The 24,585-nt window shown below is 38.6% G+C and overlaps 1 protein-coding gene across 3 annotated transcripts in view; it reads right to left on the reverse strand.

The window, feature by feature from the left end:
• Positions 1–24,585, reverse strand: part of CPED1 (cadherin like and PC-esterase domain containing 1) — a 139,516-nt gene that overhangs the window by 98,213 nt on the left and 16,718 nt on the right. For all 3 annotated transcript variants that reach the window (XM_030447225.1, XM_030447206.1, XM_030447217.1), the window contains 2 exons: positions 7,595–7,701; positions 5,654–5,729 (listed from right to left, as the gene is read on the reverse strand). In XM_030447225.1, the coding sequence (XP_030303085.1) occupies positions 5,654–5,729; positions 7,595–7,701 (183 nt within the window). The remainder of the gene's footprint in view (positions 1–5,653; positions 5,730–7,594; positions 7,702–24,585) is intronic.

Here is a 24,585-nt window from a genome sequence, read left to right on the forward strand (position 1 = left end):
AAACACAAAATATTGCACTACATGTAGTTTATAACCAAATTAACTCAAAAGAATCAGATGCTGATTTTATTGTCCATTTTCAAGGATCTCAGCAACTTCAGTAGCAGAAAGGTAATAATAACAAAGCTAGTAATAACGTGTGCAGACATTTATAAGGGCCAGCTGGCAAAATAAATGCATTCCCCTACAAAGAAACATGTTCCTGTCACAGAGATGTTGAATTATTCCAATAGAAAATAAATTTATAATTTCTGTCTTACACAGGTGGCTCTACTGAGCCTTGCTTCCTCTCCTCCCCTCATCACCCTTCCTGCTGTCTTCAGTGCAACCCAGGGACACTGGGGACAGGCAAAGATTTGTGAGGTGTAGGGTTAGCACCAGACAGCAGAAATATCACCTAGTGAGAGGACAGTCACACAGCTGGACTATATTGGCTCTCCCTCCCACTTAGTTTCATTACAGCTATGTTCCAACACCTTCTGCATGATTAATGCTGCTGGCCAGCCCTGCAGGTGACCAAGTAAGGCTTGTAGATGCTCATCAAGTCTCTGCACTAGTGACACTAATAAAAAGTAAGGCTTACAGCAGAAGTATTATGTTAAAAAGAAATGGTAGTGTGGTTGAGTTTGGAAAAAAAGGTATGCATGGACCAAGCTGGACCTTGGAAGTGATGAAGCAAGAGAAATGTATATGTGGAAAAACAGACTAGGCTGGATTGCTTAGGGAATGGGAAAATCAGGGACACAATACCATAAGCATTCCTATTTCTTTATGAGATGATACCTGTCAAAGACAGTATTTGTTGTGAATATGTCAGGATGCTTTTCCTGTGCCCTCAACTACTGGGCAACTCTGCTCGCTTTGTGGACCTTCATCCTCTCTCTCTTGCAGCTGAGAAGAGTAGTTCCAGGAGGCAGCAAAGCTCAGTTCTCAGCCCACAGTGGTGGGACACCCAGTATGAGAATCTGAAATCTGCCAGTCATTCTCCAGACCCAAACAGTCTGGACTGTTTGCAGGAAGCTTTCATTCACAGATCCCTGCAACAGCTACAGCTTTTGCTGATCCAAGCAATGAATGCCAGGAGTGTTCCTTGGTCATTCACTAGCCATGCCAGAACCTCCTCATGGCCCAAGTCCCATACAGTGAGCAGATATCAAGCACCTGATTAAGTACTGGGACAAATATCCTGCAAATGTAAGAGTGAAATCATTCTTCTCAGCCTGAGCAGCAGGAAATTATCATTGCCTTCTATGTTGAATTTTTAAGATCCATTAATATTCTTATGCCTCATCACAAACTCACTGCCATCCATGTGCATCCTCCAGGAACTGTTTTTATCAGTTTCTTTCTCATTCGGTCCAATTTATCCACACAATTTTTTGTGCCTTTTTTTGACCCTCTAAATTCTTCCTCCAGCCTGTCTTTCCTAATAATTTTTCCCTCTTCCCAGCTTCTATTCTTTCTTCTAAAAAGGAATCATCACTGCTCTGTGCATAATTTTCCCTCCAAATAGATAGAACCAAGCTGAGTTTTCAGTGACAAAAAGATACTCCATTAAAAAGACAAAGCAAAGAAAGAAGCATTGACCTGATATTTTCTATAACTCATTTTATTTCCCAGATGGGGAAATAATTTGATATCCTCATATGGGGATATGAGAAGGGGCATGTTCTCTGAAATATAAAAAAGAGCAGTTTAGGAGTTGCTTTTCTTTCTTTTTTTTTTTTTATTTTTTTAATAACCTTTACCCTTGTACCCCCTTTTTATCAACATCAACACCGCCAAACCCAAAGTAAATCCATTAATCCTATCCTCTCAGCCTTGCTGTCTGATACAATTTCTACAACAGAGTGAGTCTTTAATTAGATCACATAATTCTTAAAGCAGCAACTTTGTGTTTTCACTTTTACAGGAAATTGCTTGGCTCCTTGGGGGGCTGACTAAATGACAAACACAGTAATAACAAACCAACTAATCCTCTTCAACAGGAATTGCAGAGAACCTCTGTTGACTCAAACACACAAGTGAAAGTATGTGACTGATTTAAAAGGAAACAAACTCCTCTGTGGAGGAAATACTGATGAAAAACATTATTTCCATGAATAATGTTAAAATTGAGGATCAAACAAATCCTAATACCTGGAGACTTCACTGCTGTTGGGAGGAAAGGTGGATCTACACAGAAGTTGGTTTTTACTTATGCTTCTTTGTCCTCTAAACCTGAAATCAAATGTTTCCCCTTATGATTCTAATTTCACCTTTTATGAGTGTATGTCACTCAAAGTAAATTAGATGTCATATATCCATTGATGCTGAATGGAATTCATCTTTAAATTAAGATACTTGAAGTTTGAGGTCTAAGCTCCCATTCTGGTCAGCAGATATCAGTGTAGCCTATACAGTTGGTGTAGAGCAATTCATGTAACCCTAAATTATTATGGAGATAAATGGACCTAAATGTACTTTGGGGCTTGCTTGCTCTAAAATGTACTTCTGTTAATTTTGGGAGTTTATATATACCAATGTTAAATTCAGGTGTCCACACACAGACATCTATTTCCATCCAGAACACCATAGGATATCCCTCTGAGCCTCCAGCTGCTGGACCAGAAAGTCTATGCCAAAGTTTCATGTCAAATCTACCCATCCTACTGGGTGTCCTGGATTCCCCAGGGTGTCTTAAATGGCATGAAACCCTTGTGTTGAAACCTCAGCCCCTAGGTCACATGCTGATGTGAAGACATGTAGATTAGGAGATGGGTTTCTTTTTACTTTAAAATACTGAAGCTAATTTAGGTTCAAAATCTCTTTTACTGGTAACTGAAAAGTGAGGGGTGGGCCTTTTTATATCTGACAGTCCTTCAGCAGACTGCTCAAAAAATTCTCTGGTATTGGGTGGTAGGACTCAGACCCCTGCTTCCAAGCACACACACCACCTTGATTTCAGTGAGATTTCAGCATCAGTCTAAAAGGATTTTCTCTTTGACAGGAAAGAATTAATAAGTATGAAATAAGAAGCTTGTAAATCATGGTTCCCTAAGGAGGAGAAAACATTGGACAGCTTAACAGACCACATACACGAAGTGGCTTGTGCCACTGTTTATGGACACCAGTGAAAATGTGCATATTTTAAAGGGAAAGCTCCGTGTGTGGTGAGTACCTCTTGTGTTTGTGGTTTTGCAGTAGCAAAATAATAAGCCCAGTGCAATTGGCCTTTCTCCAAGTAGCAAAGCAAACAAATATTTTTAAAAGCAGTCTGTTACAACCTGAGTGGGACCTATCAATTCCTGAACGTCTTGAAATTCTTAGAAATCTGCTCATGTTTTTTTCTGAAATTGGTACTATATCAGAATATATTCTGATTCAGTTTCCAGTGTAAGGGAACCAAGGCACAAGGTTTTACTTAAGACTTACTTAAAACTCAGCCAAAACACAATATATCATTTATCTGGTGTAGTATGACTTTCTGATATGGGATTCCTGTGGGACCTGGATAGATGTATGTTATACAGCATGTGCCTTATCATCAGGTTTCATGATGTTCAGCACCAGGAAGTGTGTGTGAGTCTGACCTCACTGATTTGCAACTGTCTCAGAAGAGCAATTTTAAAATGAATAGCCCTGGCTAGGGTAGAGGAGCTGGCTGGCCAGAGCTGAGCAGGGGTGACCCCTCGGGATGTGATAAGAGCTATTGGGTGGAGGTTATTCCTCCTCTGAGCACCAGCCTTCAATGCTGGAACATCCCTCCAGGCACGCTAATGGTGCTGGATGGCACCAGGAAAGAAGCCCCTTTCCCGAGGGCCAACCTTCAATGCTGGGATGCCCCTGGAGGCACGGTGTACCTGGTTAAGTGGCTGGAAGAGAAGAGGAATGGCTTCTGGATGAAGATAAGAATTGATGACTGGGTGGGGGACTGCACCCTTCTGCTCCCCTCCAGGCAGCCTGCCTTCTAATGACCCTGGATGACTGACAGCTGCCCCTTTGGAACAAAAGGGGCAGGGGGTATATGTTGCTGTCCATGCTCTGACTGTGTTGTCGTCTTTTGACCCACCGCCATCTCTGCACCAGACCCTGTCCAGGATCAGCGCCATCTTGAACCTCGCCAGACAGCTGGACCCCTGGTGGTGACTCTCTCTCTCTCATTTTTTTCCCACCTTCTTACCCTTTATTCCTCCTCTCTCCACTCTCTTTCTTTCTTACCATTTCTTACCACTTTTTCTCTCTCTTTCTTAGATCTTCTTTTCCTCTCTACCTCTTTTCTACATTTTTGCCTGTGTCAATAGTCAAATAAAATCTGCTTGCACTCGACCATTTTCTATGGTTGGACTTTGTTTCGAGTATCCAAACAAAAATAAATTTTAATGTTACCTCGGACCTTAACAAAGTGGAAATGTCCAATTTAAACTAGAACTCAACATAAGGCTCTTTCAGGGGAACACTTCACAGAGGCTTTAAATATTGATCAATCTTTTAATGAAACAGTGAAAAAATTAAAAGGGAATATACAGTACTCTTAGGTTAGGAACCACCTGGGTCAAGAATCCAAATGCCAGGTATTTAATCTAAGCTACTTGTCTAGGCTCCATTTACAGTCACTGCTTAGAGGTAATTCATTTGTAAGTACCTGCAGAGGGTCATTCAACACACCTATTTTAACCACATATTTTAGGATAAAATGAAGTAGTGCTTCTAGGTGCCTCTCTCTCTCCACTCGTACAAGGAGAAGACTGGAATACTGCTACAGAAGTTACTTAACTATGGTGAAATGAGATGTAATGAAGCTTTTGCTTATGCACAAAATATAGCATATATATATATATATAAGGTGAAAAGAGGGGAGGGGAGAGGAGAGGAGAGGAAAAAAGGAAAACAGACTGTTCAACCTGTGTATTTGTTTGCATACAAGGTTAAATATTAAGGCAATAAATGTTGAGTTGGTTGTTAGGGGATTGCAAAATAACCCTCCAAAAGGACAAATTTTCTTATAAGCAAAGTTTATATAGTGAAGCTAGATCATAAATCCAAAATACCATTTATGAAGGATATTCAGTAGCATAACTAAGATCATAATGTGTGTCTCTGTAGTTTTAATAGACCTAATGTGGTTCACAACAGTTTTTTCCAGTTTCTATTCAAAGCTGAATTTCACCCATAGTAAATTAGGATTTTCTGGCAACTTGCCCATAACCTTTAAACTTTTCTGGTTGATGACCTTAATACACAAAGGCTTTTTATCAGTAAACTATGTCTGGATGGGAACCAAAGTCTGACTCCTACTCCTTCTCTATGCCACAACATTTTTGCAAAGCTGAACAAACATATTACACTGAACCCAGAGCTTTGAAGTGTAAACATCAATACACTATATTGACACAAAACAGTCCAAAAATAAGACACTTATAGCCAAATTATTTCTGCAGCATGCAAAGGCTAAAGAATGCAATATCACTACCTGAAAAGATACTGCATAACTGTAACCTGTATTTAAATGGTGTCTGAAATGGATTATCATTCTACTTTCATTTTTCCCCCCTATGAAATCATGACCAAAAATAAAAAGGAATTGTAAGCCTGACAGTCTCATTTCAGAGACTTCCTGTGACAGCTATTAAAAGAGCAGCATCACATGCAGATTTGAAAAAAAATAGGTTACCTGAAAAGGCACTTTTTATCTGGCATAATCCCTCTTTTCTACAAAGGAAATGCTGAATTTCTGGAAGTAGGTTTACCTGTACAAAGAAAGAGAAACTTTAATAGTTTCATTCAGAAAAGAACTCTTTTTCCTGGAAATTTCAATAGGTTTGTGTTAATATCAGAGACATCTCAAGTACAAAACTCCTGTTAGCATCAAAAAGAATTTACAACTTGCCATTCCTTCAATATGGCATAATGAAGTTACAGTTTGGGCTCTTCCTCAACAGCCAACACAAACCAAATTTTTAGACTTATAGCTCTACTCTTGGCTGCTGAGTTTTCACCTCTTCCCTGCCCCTTTTCTGTTTTTGTAATTTCTCTGTTGCCTGCCAGTTATCAATCCCTGTCTCTCTCTGTATGGAAATAGTCCATTCCTCTTGAACTGCCATCTTTGGGAACAGAGGTAAGCTAATGTAGCTAAACCACATTCAGGCTCTGCAACAAAAAATGTATATATTGCACTGTGGTATGGGCATGCCAGCAGCAAGTAATGTTAGTCCAACATTTAAAGTTATCCGGAGGGAGATGTGGACCATCTGGCTTAAGTCCCTGCTGTGCTGCAGACTTCCTGAGGGAACTTGAACATTTCCTTTGATCACCTTATGTCTCAGTTATTCATGTGTGAAACTTCTGGACATCACAGAGTGCTGTAAGGATTACTATATTGCACAGTATTATAGGCTCAAGTATCGTAATATGGGTAGAATAAGAAAAAAAGTTTTCAGAAGCCTGAGATGTTTTGTGATCAAAGTCCTGGATTGAAAGTATGTGTATTTCTGTAAATTGAAGCTGCTATAAAAACTGCACTTAGATGAGGCATCCTATCCCAGGCAGTCCCAGCGTACATGCTCCTAGCTCTGCCTTCTGTGGATGTGCAGTGGTTTTTTTGCATCCTAGTGAACTTCAAACCTCACTCAATACCTTTTAAAATCAGATATATATCTCCCACTCCCTCAGATAAGAGTCTATACATTTGGATCTTGGAACAATTATTTGTGCCAATCTCTGAAATATGAACTAAGCTTTATCTCTAGTTTAGGTACATATTTTCAGACGTCAGTTTAAATCACTCACATATTTTCATCAACAGGTCAGGTGCTTGTTAAGACCTTTACATATCTAAGTACTCTAAAATGTTACCAAACTATGCTTAAGTGAAAAACAGCCAAACAAACAAACAAAAACAGTCATGAAAGTAACAAGAACTGGCACCACTGATGCTTTGGAACATAAGCAAGTAGGTTGCAGTGCCAGAGCAGGGCACTCCCACTAAGGTCCTGGAGGGATGGGCACTGGTACAGCTCACACGTTGCCAATTTCAGAAGCACTGTCAATGTTTGAAGAGGTGTCTAAACTGTTTGCAAAGGAGCAATTACATTAGATGAAACTCAATGATAAAAGATGTGAAGTTTAAATTAGTCCATCTTCATCTTCTGCCTATGTTATTATTTGGAATATTATGCCTATTAGCTAGTTGGTTCTTTCAATTTCTAAATTCTCTTTTCCAGTGGGGTTAATTGCTTAAATTTCCCTTGATTTCTGTAGATGCTTTTGCTGCCCAACATGCTGGTTGAGGGTGGCCAAGAGCACAGAAGTTCAAGATAAAGAAAAGAAAAACTTACTCAATTGTAACAATTTTCAAACTTTATATTGTAATACTTACATCCAAAATAACATTCCAAATGAGAAATTGCTTTCGATCACTCGGTGTGATAGAAAGAAGAATGAAATGCTGGTGTCTGACAGCAGGCAAATTTCTCATAGAAAACTTGAAAAAACTTTTTTTGCTGTTAAACCATGCTGCTGCAGTATAAAATAAGCACTGAATAGTTTTTCTTTTTATGAATGAGGGCTCAAAACCCCTTTCATTCCCACTAAGAATAACATAGTAATCTCATACCTTCTGGAATAACTCAAGGTGATGCAAGTCATCTATTTGAATGCAGCCAGTACCATCATTTTTTCTGGAAGATAAGCAGATCCAAAGATCCCAAGGGCCTATATCATCTGACAGGAATGAAAAAAAAAAAAAAAGTGTATTGAGAAAGAAAATACCATGCAATTCCTATTTGAATAATAATAAAAAAAAACTTGCAGACAAATCCTGAGGAATAGCAGACTGTTGGAGCATTAAGTACATGAGCAGCCACAGGTGGCAGAAGAGAAAAAGAAAGATATATTCACTATCACAGTTGAAGATTTGAACTACAGTTATTTCACAGTTGACATCTCCTGTTATATCTGCCTATTGATGGCCAGTCCTCTGATGTCTGACCTAGCCTGTAACAGCTTTGTAAGCTGTTAGACTTTCTAGCTGTTTAGACACCAGATTGCCAATATCTAGAAATGATCTACAAGTGGGCATTAGGTTGCACTGAGCAAGCAGATAGCTCTCAATTTTCCTTTCTGAGGCAAAGGGGACCTGTGAGACCATAATTAATTAATATTATCAGGGGTTAATATTATCAGGAAACAAGCACCACCTGAGTCAGAGAGAGCTGCTTGAAGAAGAGACGAAACTAAATTGCATGAATGAAAACATCATTATAGTTTAGAAGATATAAATAGGCCTTGGTGTCATGTGGTGTGCAAACACTAATGTAACTTCAAATGAGCTTGGTCAAGTCCCTGAGGTGACTAATTTGTCTTCTATGTACAGCCTTTGTCATCTGAGCTTGTTAGAGATGGTGGCACCTCTCAAAAGATTAAGAGAATCACAGTCTGTTGAAGACACCATGAATATGTTCAACAAAGGGTAAAGTATTGCTGTGACAGGATGACAACTAGAAATAAAGCATGTCCAAACAGAAAGGGCAGCCAGAAAAGGTGTACAGGAGCCAAGGCAGTGTATAGCATTAGGCCAAAGCTTGCTGCAAGACAGCTATTTCAGTGACAAGTTGGTTGATGCTTTTTCCTAAGCTCGACAAGATTCCATACCTTTTATTCCATTATGTGCTATCCATCTGTGATACCTTCCTAATTTTATCAGGTTGCCCCCTAAATTTGGTCCCGCTGACATTGCAGAGAGATACTTATTGTGGCTGAGTTCCCCCTCCAACATGGAATTTTTTCCTATCCCAATTGCAATTGCAAATGCCAATCAGGGTGAAGATTTCCCTTAAGGAAGTTTAACACCCAATTTACATTAAGTACAGTAATCAACCAATTGTGCAGAATGAGTCTAGGACTATGAAAGTAACTATCAGCCTTTTAATGTTTATAAGCAGTGCAACAAAGATGCAAAAGTTGGATTTTCAGTTATGCTGCAATCCATTACTGTAAAGCATCCTTCAATTTCACATCACAAGAACCAGTATTATGGTATAAAAATAATTAAGGCATGTGAAATTTAGGTAAGACAGATCCACTGCGTGCTCCTCTGTGAAGGAAAGAAACAAAAAAACCTGTAGGTAGAAAAAAAATTGCACAAAACAAACAAATGAAACATTAAAGAAACATAGAAGAAAATATTTCATTTTAGTGCAAAAGGTTGGCAGTGTTAGCAGCCCCCTCAGTAACCTCATCACCTATGTAATTATTGGCTAAGCAAGATGTTATGTCTTTGACTAGTAAACACCTTTGAATAAATCATTATAATTACATATAAAGCACAATGCCTTGCTGTGTGGAAATTAAAAGGGAGCTGGAGGGAACTCCGTTTCTCAGAAGGAGTTCATTTCCTTCCCTTGTTTATTGTTACATGTCCTGGCCAGGGATTAATTTGATCCCTGACTCCAAAGGATACACTGCACTGTGTTTCATTTGCCTTCAGGATGCAGCAGAGTGATCAATATGCATGTACCAAAAAGAAGAAAAGGAAAAAAGCCCCTCACAGGCCACATGTTCCTGAGCCAATACTCAGGCAGTAGAACAGTTAACAGTTAGGAACCATTTTTCAGGAGGCATTGAATGTCTGCCATCATTTGTATTTTCTCTTTAGAGTAATTAGACATCTAGCCAGTTATTTCAGTACAGAACAATCAGAACTGAAACATGTCTATTTATAGGAAGCAGGATACTTCCTATTAGAAAAACAGCATACACCTAGTGCTGTCTCAGATACAGGCTGGCAGAGAATTCTGAGTTCTATTTAAACGTATCATCAGCTACACCTAAAAAAACTGTTCTTGGAAAACAAAAATGTGTTACAACAGCTTTGGAAAGAGTCCTCTGTGAATAGGTAAAGACTGGAAATTGCCTCTGTCATTCCTATTACTGCTTAACTTTTTGTGGAAAATGAACATCTATAATAATGAGACCATGAGTCTCCCCTCTGCAAATTTAATACTTTTAAAACGATGTATCAGAGAAGAAGTGCTAGGGTTGTTAATGTTTCAGTACATCCTGACAAAGATCCCAAGCTGTCAGGCATTGTATTTTAATACAGAAGTTCCCTGCCACAGAACTTTAAATCCAAAGTAAGGCAGGACACAGTGTGAGACCTGAAACTATCTACAATAAAAGACAAAGAATGAATGTGACAGTAATAATACAAGCCATCTGCACAGAAAAATTCAGGTTTCAAAATGTATTTAGAGATGTTTAATAAAGAAACATTAATAATGTCCATATTATTTCACCTTCAATGTACACAGTGTTATGCTGGTGTCCTGCAGACTTCACATCAGAACTGACTTTGACAGGAATTTTGCAGTGGAAGTTTAAAATGGATACTTCACGTCTGAATAGTTTAACTTCTTATATATACAATTATCTATTCATCCCCTCTCTGAGGGGAATCTTTTCAAACCAGTATATTTTTACTTCAGCCTCTTAATTAAAGCCTTGCCTATACAAGGAATGTTCATCTATAGAATTACATTTTATTATGTCATCAAAGTCATTTTAACAGAGGTACAGATTATGCTGGCAGCCTGATGCTTTCATTTATCCATCTTTTAGGTCAGCTCTTACCCCTTCCTCTTCTCCAGTCCCCATCTTCCCGTCCCATTTTGAAAAGTGTTTGTGTACCTGAGGTGTGAATCTCATGTTTATCTCAGAATATCAACCTGAATTGCTAATCCAGGGCCAGTACTACAGCACACTTTGATTCCAATCTGCCAGCACCACCTTTCATTCTGAATGGCTCAAAGTACATGCTATACAATTCAGGTGGCAATAAGCTTCAACTCAAAATTTATGTAATGCAGAGATTATAATTTTCAACAAGACACCACTCTTTCCATAGTTACTGTGGAAAAATAATCTAAAAGGCCACCAAGGAAGAAAAACAAATGTTTTTTAGCAGCAGTGGAAATCAAAATGCAGATGCTAATAAAACAATTTTACCTCTACCTATGAAAATGTTCTGCAGAGATTTTCTCTATTCTGATATTGAATATTAAGGGGAACAGATACAAAATGAGGACTGTATGATTTAATGGAAGTTTCATTTTACAGCATATACGTTCTATAGATGATCTTCAAGAATTTCTGGAGGACATTTCTAAAATGAAGTAATCATATTCCTATCCTTAAAATTATCACCTTCTCCCTATTTGCTATGCCACTAGAGGCTGGGTATTGCAGGAAAACTATTAGATACATGCATCTGAGTGCTTTAAATCTCATGTGTATACACAGAAAAATATTCTTTTCTTTAAGTTCAATTTCATTTTTCAGTGTCAAGGCCCTAATTATGAATTTTGAAATGAAAGATGAATTGGATTCATTTGAAATGAACCTTTGAAAATCATATACAATTTTAATCTTTCATAATCATTTCTTTGTATTTCATTCATTCTGGGAAATGAAAAGACTGGACAGCTTTATTTTTATTTTAACTTCTAATGAGTTTTCAATTTTGCATGCACTTGCATCATTACCCTAAAAATACTCAGTTTACAAGCATTAGAGGAGAACATGACAAAAACAGCCAACATTGTTTGTCAAGAACATATAAAATTTGTCTAAATTATTTTGGCTGAGTAACTGATAGAGGGAACAAATGAAATGGTAGCAATGAAACAGTTTGACTTCAGTAAGTCTTTAGACACTGTATCCAGAAAAGCAACATATCAGGTGAGTGCACAGCTGTTTGAAAAAGAATTAACTCTACACTATGAAAGTGGCTTTTTTTTTGAAGACACAAGCAGTGTCAGAGCATAACCCACTGTAAATTCAGTCCTGTTCTCATTAACAAATTGCACGATGGAGCAGCAAGTGCATTTATAAATAGCAAATGACAGCAAGTTGAGAGGAAGTATAAACACTTTACATGTGATCAACCTTACTTTCCTAAAGATGGCTGATGGATGGGAAGCAGGGAATTAATTCCTTGTTTTGCTTTGCCTGTGTGGTTGGTTTTACTTTTTTCTCAATCCATAAATTTTCTCACTTTTACCTCTCTTATTCTCTTCCCCATCCCACTGGGGAGGAGTGAGCTTCAGCTCTTGTGGGGCTGTTGCCAGCTGGGTTTGAATCACACCATAGAATAAATTTTTACCCATCAAAAGGTAAACATTTTAATTTGCAGCAAAGATTACATAAAGAAAAGTTACTAACCACAAGGATGAAGTACTGGCATATGTTAAGGAGGAAACAGAACCCCTGCCAAGGGAGATCTTGAGATTTGTACATTATGGTTTTTTCTAGAAGAAATTCCTCTCGGCTCTCCTTGAAACATATTTCAGGCACCTCTGAGCTGCATGGATGTGAAGATAAGATTTGCAGGAAAAGTCATTGTTTAAGTACTGATACAATATAGTGAGTTAAAATACACTTGTTATGTTGTAGTCCCGATCTCTAACAAAACAACATAATATATAAATTTTAGCTTCATGTATCATAGTATCATTCCTCATAGTCTGCAGGTGAAAAAAAGTCAAATTCCTCTGCTCCTGCAGGATAGTGAAGTGATCATGGATTTAATTAAGTTTGGTGAGGAGACACATATTTATGGAAGTAGCATGAGCACAAATCCAACTCTATGCAAGACACAGTATTATGTTTTAAAAAGCAGGCTTCATCCTGCAATGTGTCAGTTTGTAAGAGCCAATAGCTTTCTAGTCAAGAGTTTAGAGTGGGAGCACTACCAGATGTCTAAAAGACAGAACTAGTGCTCACTGCCTGGCTCTGGGCTCTGGGCTGGATTTTCTGCCCCTCAGCATCCCAGAGGGCAGTAGCATCAGGCAGGCTGTGGGATGGGGTTTGAGGGTGTGCAAATTCTACACCTCCAAAGATCTGAGCTTCACTGATAACACTCCAGGGAAAAATATCCTTTGAAGCCTATTTCTGGTTATAGCAGCTTGGCTGTCTCACTTGTGCAGAGATCAGAATGCCATTTGTTGGACTGAATGCTTTCTCTTAATGATGCAGCCTTCTACAAGTTTTTTATATCACAATTTGGACTCATTACAACAACTAGGAAGAAATGATCACTCTGCTGATCAAAGATAGGCAAGGTTTGATAGCAATGATGGCAAGGTTTCTGGTATTTTTGGAACTATTCTGAAAAGCAGCTACTCACCTGTCCATGTGCAAACATTTTGCTGTCTCACACAGCATGCCTCATGCTACTTGTTGAGACAGACTGTACTCTGCCATAACACACAGCCCAGTCCAGTAACCACCTGCTTAACTGGAAAAATTAGGTTGAAATCTTTTGGCACATTAATTGCAGTGTAGTATTTTAAGTATAAAAAAAAAAAGAACACCCTATGCATGAAGCTGAACTTGTTTGATGAAGTCAATTCATTCACAAAATACTTCATACAGTTGCTGTATGGCTGCCAGGGGAAGGCAGCAGGAACCCTGAGGACAGACACTATTCACCTCCCTGGAGGATGATCAGGGTTTAATTTTGGCTCAGCTACCCCCTAATTAAGATGTTCTGAAGTGCCAAGGGAAGCATTCTTGTGGAGAAGAGACTGGTATAAACCAAGTGAAACCAGTCTAGTTCTCAGGACAGCTCATCTGTCCCTGAAGAGCTTAGCATGACACATTGCCCTGTGCTCACAAATTAATGCACAGCCATATCTGAGTTCAGCATTTGGGGAGCAGGGTGATGCTTGACTGTTCTGTATCTTTTCTTCAAATACTATGAGAAGATATTAGACCTATTATAAATGGGGAGGCACAGTGCCATTCTTGTCTGAAGAATGAGAGTTATTTAATTTCTGTTTCTTTATATTAAGAAGCCCTTATATCAAGGACAGCAAGCCAGCATTCTTTTGCCTATCTAAAGCAGGATTTTAGAAGTACAAAAACAAGTGAGTGTAACAAGGCAAGAGTTACCAGTTTCTCCCAGAATTTTTAAATTTGGCAAGATGTTTCCCTTTTTCCACCTGGTCTCAGACCCTAAAACTGCCTTGCACCTACCTACCCAGTCAACCAGTTGGTTGACTCCAGTTCCTCGCTAGAGTAACTACTAATAGTAGATGACTTTCTCCAGAAGATGCAAAAGAAATCTATTGCAGCCATAAATAGTAGAATGGAGAAGAGACAGGATAATCTTTTCTCTATTTATACCACATTCAGTCATGCAATAAATTAACAACCCTTTCTTCAATTACCCTTCTATAAAAGATAACTATGAAAGAACTTGCAGACTTGAAACAAATGCAGTGATTTTAATTTTGCAGATAACTCTAAGTAAGGAAAAGCAGTGCACAAAAAACCTGAAGTATTAAACTATGTCCATGCATTTTTCTGTCCAACCAAAGAATGAAGAGAATACTGGAAATAAAAATAACTGAAGTACATTAAAAAATTATATTAGTCTGACATGGGGAGACAACTACTGTGGTATGTAAGACAGATGAATTAGGTGTTCCTTAGTGTATCAGGGAGAAACTGTGTCAGGTTGAGGACGGTTCTCCACAGAGTTGTATTACTGATTGTAACTCTAACCACCTATAGTCTTTATCCTGGTGTAATCTGTCAACTCGGACTATGAAAATATGCTGTCAAAAGTACTTTCTGAGCTACAGTAAAGTCCAATAGCAAACAAAAGGAAAATATTTAGTTCTGACCCAATGGCAAACAGATCAGGGCAATTCAAACACTCAAGCCTCTTATTCCACTTCTGTGATTACACACTGTGCTCCAGATGAATATTTAGATTACTCTGGTATGCTCTCCACACATGGACATTTTCCACATAGCAAGCTTCAGTGAATCCAAAAGAATCTAATAATCCAATACTGTATGCTCGACTTGCATGCAAGTTAAAAAGGTTTACATCTCTAGTTGTTCCCAAATGATGGAATTCTTACTCTAAATGTATTTAAGACATCAGTTAGGCTACCACAAAGCTACCAGATATGTTTCTCACTTGCATTAGAAAGCATTGTGGGACTGGGACCCAACCCTCTCTGGAATGGAAGCCCTTGGTACCCAGTTAAAGCAGAAAGCTGCCACACGCCTGCCAAAGCTCACCCAACCCAGCTGAGTAGGGGGTTTCTTACCTGCTGTGAAGGTGGAGAAGGAAAGTGACAGAAAAGCCAGATTGAGAGATATTAGAGACAGATTATTGACAGTGAAGTGCGATGAAGAACCAGATGAAAGCTGGAAAGAGAGGATGTGACTGTGGGGAGGGGGTGGGTCACACAGTGCAGGGATCAGATTGGGATGAAGAAGCTCATGGGGGGGAGGAGGAGCAACTCTATAGTCAAGGAAGTTATTGTCAATATACTCCACCTGTCACAGGCACTGGAAAAATTGCAATTATGTCCCTGCCTTAGTAGCAGTGGCTAAGTGTGAGAGGTAGCTTTGGGCCATGCATGGATCAAAGATCCTCTGCCAGAGGAGAAGACACTGCTTGACACAATTCCCTTTGGAAAACCCTTGCTGCTACGTGATCCAAGTTATTCTAACAGATAATTCTTGGGACTATATCCAGGAAAGAACTTCATATTCCCGTTCTATGTGCCCTAAGGCAAAGTCATGTGGAAAAAGCAGCATGCAGTCATGAAGTGGAAAGATGTATCATGAGCAAGTGAGTCAAATAAAAGTTTAAAAGAGTTCAGGTCACAGCTTTTGCGTACTGAACAGCACACTGCTTGTGTGCATATATGCCTGCTCTGGTCTGATATACACATTATTCATCAACATCTCCATTTGTTTATTATAAAGTTATTTTAGTTAAAGTTCAGATAACATAAAGGAAAGCAGCAGTTTAAATATGTGAGTTAGTTGTCTCTGTCCCTCATGGAGCAGAGCTGCAATAGAAGGAAAACAAACACATACAGCAATGAAGAAAACACCAGGGACAAAAAAACCTCCGCTTGGCTGGATACAGAGATTTGAGATTAAAACCCAACAATTAATGCAAAAATCAAGAGGATTAAAAATTCTATTACAGAAACTTTAAGTAAAAAACCGGTTGCTTGGGGATGGGAGGTCATTTAATTAAGCATGAAGCTCTGATATTTTACTGGGAGAAACTCAGAGGTTTTGGCTGCTCCCATGGACAAGAAAAGAGAGGGATCTGCCTACAAAACACTTTTCTCTTTCACGCACATACACACACCCCAAGAAATTCAGAGGCACCATGCTGGGTGTGGGGACCCCAGTAACCCTGTCAGAGACACTCATCCCCCAGATATCCTAGGGGAGACAGCACCAGTGCCCATCATACTGAGTTGAACAGGAGCCCCAGAGCACCCTGTGGTCCTGGGGAAGAGGAGAAAATGCACTGCCTATGAGTAATGGACTCATTATGGGGTGCAGCAGAAGAGCTTATTATGAGCTGTTTAGCAGAGGTACCAAAGCTGGGGAAAAGGAAGCATCAAGGTGTTTTGAAGTGGAACAAGGGGAAAAAAAAAAAAAAAAAAAAAAAAAAAAAAAAAAAAAAAAAAAAAGAGGTAAAAAGGGCTTGCCATCTGTAAGCACTGGCTGATTGTTCCTCTTGCCTGCTGGTCTAGGCAGTTTGTCTCGTCTTCTCATTAAATTCCATTGGCAGCTCTTTTCCTGATAGCAGGGCTCTCTTGCATACCTGTGTGTGTCTGGGGCACTAAGTGCAGCCCCTGGAGGGGTATCATGGCTTGGAGGCTCATGAGTCTATGGTGGGAGCAGGTGGAGTTGGGTGTACAATTATATGTGTGAGCACTGGCCACTGGATGAGACTGTGGGTGCTGTCTGTCTGCGAGTGCTGAGAGTGTTGGTCTGTGTTGATCTGTGGCCAGGTGGGTGTGGAGTGTAGGAGTGTGTGTTTGTGTACTAGCTGGGAACACACACTCAGCCTTGCTGCTGGTTGGACACAGGGCCATGGATCTACATCACCCTCACCTCGGTCAGGCTGCTGGATTTGGGACTTGGATGAGTGTGTTCATAGGAGCCACAACAAAAACAAGAGGTACTGAGGCATCTCTCCTACTAGGCTATTACAAAACCTTCTGATTCTGCTTCTGTTTATAAGCAAGAGCCTGAGTATTTAGAGAGGCACAGGCAACACATGGAAAGAGCTGGAAGCTGGAAAAAAGATTCAGCAGGTGATTCAATGGGAAAGTAGTGCCTGGGGAGGAAGAGTTCCCAAGGAATCCAGACTCCCAGTTATATATACAGACTCCCAGTTGCATCCTGCCCTTCATCCCAACCTTTCTACAACTCACACTTTCTGCAGCAGCACGTGATGAAAAGGAGCTGAGAAGCCCTCTGAATGATGGCACTAACAGGAATTCATAATTGACTTTAAAGGGCAAAAACTGTGCTAGAGCTGAGAAAGCAGCCTCCTTCCTTCTATGGATATAGAGGAGCCTCAGGAGGGCAGCTAAGGAGTAGATGGGTTTATCTGATTTATTGTCCTGTCTCATTCTAATTACAATTAATTAGTATAGCAATTATAATCTTAAAAGTAAGGTGTTTGATCACCTATGCAACAAACAAAGACACCTATTTTAAATTGAGCAGGGCAGTCCTTGATCACTGCATCAATGCCAAAAGTAATAAATGCCAAAAGTAATTGTGTCAGAATCCTTAATATCTAAGGGTCTGAAAGCAATCAGGAAAAGAGAATCTTGGGAACAGAGGCAATGGCTAAACTAAACAGTGTCAGGACACAGGCTCAACCACTGTCCTGCAATCATCCACTGTGTTTGTTTTCCTCTCCCTGGGTGGCCATCCAATGCCCCAGGAGACAGCTTAAGCCAGTGACAGTTCCTAAAACTCAGTGAAGAGCAGGCCACCCTCAGTCAGGGAAAAAGAGGTTAGATACATGGATATGAGACATGCTGTATCACTTGCTCTCCAGACTAGGGAACTGACCCATTTTATTTATAAGTTAGATGAACCTGAGGACAGTGATGCAATAATTAAGTCACAGCTAATGTAAGGGAGATTTCCAACTGTACTGCACAGATACTGTTTTCTATGCAGCATCCTATGTTGCCTACTCTACTCCATCAGGCATGTCATGAGGTGGTGAGCTGGTGATACAGACATCATCATGACTACCATTTAAAGCATCCATGGAAAATAAACTCTAAAGCATATGTTAAAATTATCTCCTCAAACATTTGAAACAAATGTAGGGTCAGACCTCTTACTTCTGAAGGTGAACAGAAAACCCCACAGTCTTGGATTTGCAAAAATGTGGACTTTAACGCCTGGGATGTAGATCAGAGGTGTCATGGAGCTGGGTAGAGAAGAAAAAATCAGCTGCTTTCTCTTACAGCACACATCCTCATGTCATAAAGAGAGCAACCTGCGTAGACTGTGACTATCTTCTCTGCTAGTGTCTTCCTGACTACTTCTTTCTTTCTGTTCTTGAACCTTTCTCCAGGGGTTCTCTAGCCTTTTTTCTTAAGCCATAGCACTTCATTCCAAGTCAATATAATGCTAATATGGCAAACTCTATGTTTTAAAGTCCTTGTTTCATCCTACTTGCTACAGAAAATTACTTTTTTTTTTTTTTTTTTTCTGAAGAATGACTCACATAAAGGCCTCAGTGATACTTAGCCTCATTGTGGTAATGAAAATTGCAGTGGGGGCTTTTCTTCCTTTTTGAGAGAATTGTTGAAGCCAGATTTAAAAAAAAAAAAATTAAAAATACCCAAAACACTTAATTCCCATTTAGACAGACAAATGCTTCTGAATTTGGTTCCAGATAGCTAGGTCTTGTTCTTATTTTCTTTATCAGGCTGTTTAACAAAGCATTTGAAAATCTTGACAGGCTTTCTGGTTTATGTCTTCTAAAAAATAAATAATGAATTGCAGCAAACTGTTTTTCTTCCAAATAAAGAAAAAATTACTTTGTTTTGTTTCACCATTTTGCACTAAAAGTCTTTTTTCAAAAATATTATCAGTAGAGCTTTATTACAACAGTCAGATCTAAAATAACTGGTTGTGCCAGATTCACCTTGCATTTACACAATGCAGAAGAAAACTCATTGTCTTCTCTCTATGTATATATATATATATATACATATTTTTAGTAGTCGCTATAAATTAAAAATTAAACTCCCTTTTATAGCTAAATATTTATTTTGGAACGCGTTAGCACAAATGTCAGAAGCAAAGTCATTACAACAGTGAGCTTGTTATAGAAACACTTTATGCCTTGAATAATTTGTTTCAAGCTTTCCAAAATGCATACCACCCAGCTTTTCTGTCTTTCCATCTATTGAATCTGAATATTATTTTTACTTATGTGAGGCAAAACTGAGCAAATATGTTAAGACTATGTTTTTTTAATCTTGCTACCAGTTAAGATTATTCAAATACTATTCTTTTTGTTACTTTTTAGTACAAATCCCATATTTTGCCCTTCTGTTGTGAAAAAAGGACATTGTTTTGTAAGAAAACATGCATGCCAAAAATTATAACAATTAAGAGGGGAGTTTCCTTTCTAACCAAAGAGTAGGTCTAATATTTGTTTATAGTTTTCTGTATGAAATAATTTTTTCCAGAAATCTGAAAGCTCTCATGACCAACTTAAACTGTTAGTTTTGATTTCTGAGTATATCAGAGAAACTTCTTTTCTCTTCAACATCTGTGCAAACAATGATTACCTCCAAATGGAAAACCTCAGGGCTGAAGAAAAGGATATTCAATATTACACTGAAAAATCAACTTTGAAGGAATTTAATCAATATAAAAATTTCCCTCATGAAGGAAAAGTTCCCTTTTGATGTAAAATAAGGCAGCAGAACAACAATATGGAGTATGAAATTTTCAGAAACATGTTCTAACCCGTGGGTGGCTACTGCACTTTTGATGTCTGGGGCATTTCTGGGATGCAGCATTCAAAAGAGCTGTCAGCTGGAAGTGGATGCAGCTGGAGAAAGTTGGAATCTGATCCTAGGAATGGAGTGGGCTGGCTGCAAATTACAATGAAGGCCCACACAGTGCACAAGCTTTTAGCTATCTGAATCAATAAAAGATGCGTTTGGTAAAGAAAAAACCAAAACAAAACACAGTATATCAAACCAAAGCAAAGAAAGAAACCCAAACAAATGAAACCCTTAAAAAAATTAAACTCCCCCCCAAAAACAAAACAAAACAAAACAAAAAAACCCCAACCCCAAACCTCAACTTGGTTTGGTTTCAGAAGTAATAATGTCTCTACCTAAAATGGCAGGACAATGATGAAAGACACCACGCTGCTCACAGCTGACCAGGGCTCAGAGCCAGCGAGTGCATCAAAAGGGTGCAGAGCTTTCAGCAGCAAAAACATCAGGCAGCACAAATGCAAAAATCCCTTAGACAGTGCTCTGGTATGACTGCTACAGGCTTCTGGCTAGGCTTACTGTCATTCTCCCAGCACCTATATTGGAAGACAATCATTTGACATTTAGGAACAGGCATATTTATTAATAAACCAGAGTCTGTGCTTGAATCCTTTCAGAGCCAGAATACATTTCTTAATGGGAAGTCTTTTAAAAACACTAATTAAAAAATTATCTGCTATTACCTTCTTATCCCATACACTAAATTTACAAAATATGGCCTCAGACTCTTTTATGGGGTTTTCATGTTATTTGCAGTTTATAAAGCTTGTATAATTGCACCTTAATACCTTGGTTTTATTTAATTCCAGTGATTTCCTTTGGCCAGTGTGTGTATCTGCCTGGACACTGGTGTTTTTAAGATTCTATTAACATGACATAATTTATTCCAGCAAAGTTTAATTTTAGCTCACTGTGTAATCAGTGTGTAATATTTAATTGTTTAAAGTTCTAAGTCAGCCTAATAAATAACACTCTCAACTGGACTCTATGTTCTGTTTATTTGACTAAAAATAACATTCAAATAAAGGTATGCTTGGTAACAATATGACCAAATGAAATATTTTGCTTTTAACTTGACAAAGTTCAATGTCCTTATACTTTTTAAATGAACAAATAAAGAATTTCCCTTTCTCAAAGAAAAGAGTGCATTTGAAGCAGGGGTTTCAGTACGGTTCTACAGAGAGTTTATTTTAGTAACACAAGGAAATAGTTTGTGTGCTCTTTTGCTAGAAAACATGAATATGTTCTGCTAATAATTAGAAAGAAGAATACTTATTGTTCAGAGGCATATATGATGCATTTAGATTTTCTAACAAGAAACCACAGTATCATATTAGAGAGCAGCATTTATTTGGCTTTGTCAGAAACTGATCTGTCTTGTACTGAAACCAACACTGTCTGTGGCATGAGATTAGTCACCCACTTTCAAGCAGCTGGCAAACAGCCAGGCTTAATTGCTAAAAGAAAAATTAAAAAGCTTATGACTCAGGCATACATCTTATTCCAAAAAATATATGAATTTTCATCTTAGAGAAGCAGAAAAAATTTAAAAAACATTAAATATGCTTGTAACAAAGCATGCTCTGAGGATCCCATTTCTACCTATTTAGCTTGTTTAGGAAGTTTCTTACTTAATAACATACCAAAATAATGCTTTTAAAATGTGTGTCAAAATTTTGCACAGGACTCACATGACGTGTTTTGTGTGAGGAAGCCAAGAGGTTTGTATATGGTCAGCTTATATATTTGTACTAGCAGTTCACCAAAATAATTTTTGGAAGATAAAATCTGTCTGCTAGATTTTTAAGATTTACATGTATTTCCAAGGAAACCCACAAAATGATTCCATTGCCAGCCTCACCATTATTATTTTGCACAATATTTTAAATTACTTACTTATGATAGAATGATCTTATGATTTTGCTGGCATGTTAGAATCTCCAGCCCTGCTTATTTAACCTCGCCTCCACAGGGTTGTTTACACTTTCAGGACCTGATTTCAATTTACTTTAATTTTCTCAGAGACTTTTGTATTTATAAAAGCCAAGCATCTACTGACCTCTCTATTCCTGACATTTCCTTTACTCTCCACTATGAAAAAGAACAAAAAACCCAGTGTCCCATTTCTGTTCCAAAAAAACTAAACTACTTCCTTCAGTGGGTTGGTCTTTGTAATTGAAAATGGCAACCAGATGTTTACAGAACACACCAGCAATTTTGCTTGAGGCCTTTACTCTTTATAATTGTTTGCTAAAGTTAGTTGGACTTCATGGAAACTTGTCTGAAGCTGAGACAAACAGCAGTTAGGGTCCCCTAACTGTACTCTGAACGATTACAACAAAAAAATGCAATAAAACTAAAAAGAATTCATGCTACCTACTCCCATTAATGTATTTCAAAGTTCATACAAAACCACTCACTAAGGGAGGAGATTTGGTTCTCTCAGTACTGATTTTTACATGCTGTGCCATGAAAACCAGTATGTTATTTGCTTTTTCCCTTCTCAAACTTCAGCTGGCTAAACTCTAAGAACCACTGATTTTGAGTTCCCTTCTCTTTTCCCCTGTCAGGAATATTTTCTCAAATACTTGGGGGTTTTCGGAGAATATTTTTCATTTTAAGAAGATCCTGTAAACTACGTATTGCTTATTCCTCCAAGCCCTGAGTTACCACAGCTGATTTGTACCTGAAATCTCTCCATCTGCTTTAGAAACCAGTATGTTTTCCCTCTTCAGTATATCTGCTTCATTTTCTCAAGGATAGTCACAGACTTTAAGAAGTCTTTTAGTCCATCTTGTTACCCCACAAGGGGACACACTGCACCCAATAAAATCTCTTTACCTAATAAGCCAGGACCTCTAAGACTCCAGGACCTCTAAGCTGCACAGCTCCCAAGGAACCATATGATCCCCAAAGCAGATTTCCTAGTTAACTAACCTGACTTTATTGTTGTTGTTGTAGTACTTCATGTCCTGTTTACCATAGGCATGAAAAACAGATTGTGGTCTTTTTCCTTCGCAGCAGACTTTTAAAATACTTCACATTAACATTCATCTCTGCTCCTCTACTCATACTTGTCTTCACACTCAGTAAAGAAAGAGCATCTCTGTGTCCTCCTGTCTCTATGACCTCCTCTAAGCCTCATCACTCTTTCAGATATAGAATATCTTGACAAATGAAAAGTGAATGACAGTCACCAGATACATCCTCAGGGGCCTTCAAAACCCATGGCTGTAGTTGATTCTCTAGACTAATTAGCAGCCTCAAGGAACTATTAGTGGCTGCACTTACAAAGTAGCACTTCTGCAAGTTCTTACCTTGCTGCTGGCCAGATGTCAGCAACTAAACTGCTTCTTTTACTGATTTAGCTTCTGGTCAAAAGTATGAACAGTGAGGAGTATTAGAGGTGCTAAAGGAATAACATAAAGACATATCCAGCAAGGGGCATGCAACTCAGTTCTGACAGTGACTCATATGGTTTTTATCCTACTTTCTCCATCTCTAGCTCTGGTGTGGCAACATTTCTCTGCCTCCTAGTCCTGATGTGAGCACAAGTGAACAGACACAAATATTTTCTTAAGTTTTCTTTAAAGAGCAATTTTTCCAAAGGATACGCAACAAACCAAACCAAAAAAAGTAAGACTGACTTGGGAAATTGGGTTTCAGGAGGACTGAAGCAGAATTTTCTTTCATCCCCAATGGCTTTTTCAGTCATGCATGATTCAGAGAGAGACAGAAACCTGTATCTTGCCTCACTCCACATCTGCTGACCCCCTGTGCTTGCTATTGCAGGCTCATGCTTCCTGACATTCTCCAAGCAACACCTTTTACAGAGAGCAACCACTGGGTACAAGGAAGAAACAGAGCACTCTATCAAGAGCTGATTAGGAAGGAAGCAGAGGTCATAAATGCCATAACAATTCAACAAGTCTCAAATCAACATTTTACAGCAAAATGAGTGAATATATTCAGGTCTCTTTAACAATGAGGAGTCATTCCCTTTTTGCTGTAATACCTATGTAATGCGATGAGATGCCACCTTAAATGCCAGACAAATCTCTCGACCCAGGCACATAGAGAGGAAGACCAGGATTTGCTAGATTTGCTCACGTGGGTCTGCTGTCTCACACATCCCTTCCTGTTCTTGGAGCAGTTCCACCCAAGCACCGCTCCCACATCTGCAAAAAGCCAGATCATCCTCATAGGCAGCTGGTGGATCCAGGGCTAAATTTCTGCAGCCAAGTACTTGAACTTTAAAATAGCAGAAAACAGAACTGAAGTTGATACATATTGATAAAGTCAGTGAAGAGGAAAGTAGTTCAGATGTAATATTCTTTGAAATGTATGTAAATTTAAGCATACATATAGTATATGATCTCCACTTAACAGTCCCAGGTAAACTAATAGGACATGAAGCCGGTATTGATATCAGTGTGAATAAATGTCAAGATTTATTGTACCAAGAGGTAAATATTGACCAAAGCTGAGATGTATATAATACTTATCTTAGGGAACAATTAATCACAAAAAAAACCCCAACTAAATCCAAGCCTATATATTCATTGTAAATATCTTTCAAAAGGCATTGCCAAAATTTCGTGTTCACTCAATGTCACTCAAACTGCAAACAGAAGCCGTAGTAAAGTTTAAATACTTAACTATAGTATTCTAAAAATAGGAAATTATAATGTAAAATCAATGCTATGAAAGTGTTTATGATTCT

The sequence above is a fragment of the Calypte anna genome, chromosome 1 (genome assembly GCF_003957555.1).
Source record: "Calypte anna isolate BGI_N300 chromosome 1, bCalAnn1_v1.p, whole genome shotgun sequence".
Classification (NCBI taxonomy): Eukaryota; Metazoa; Chordata; class Aves; order Apodiformes; family Trochilidae; genus Calypte; species Calypte anna.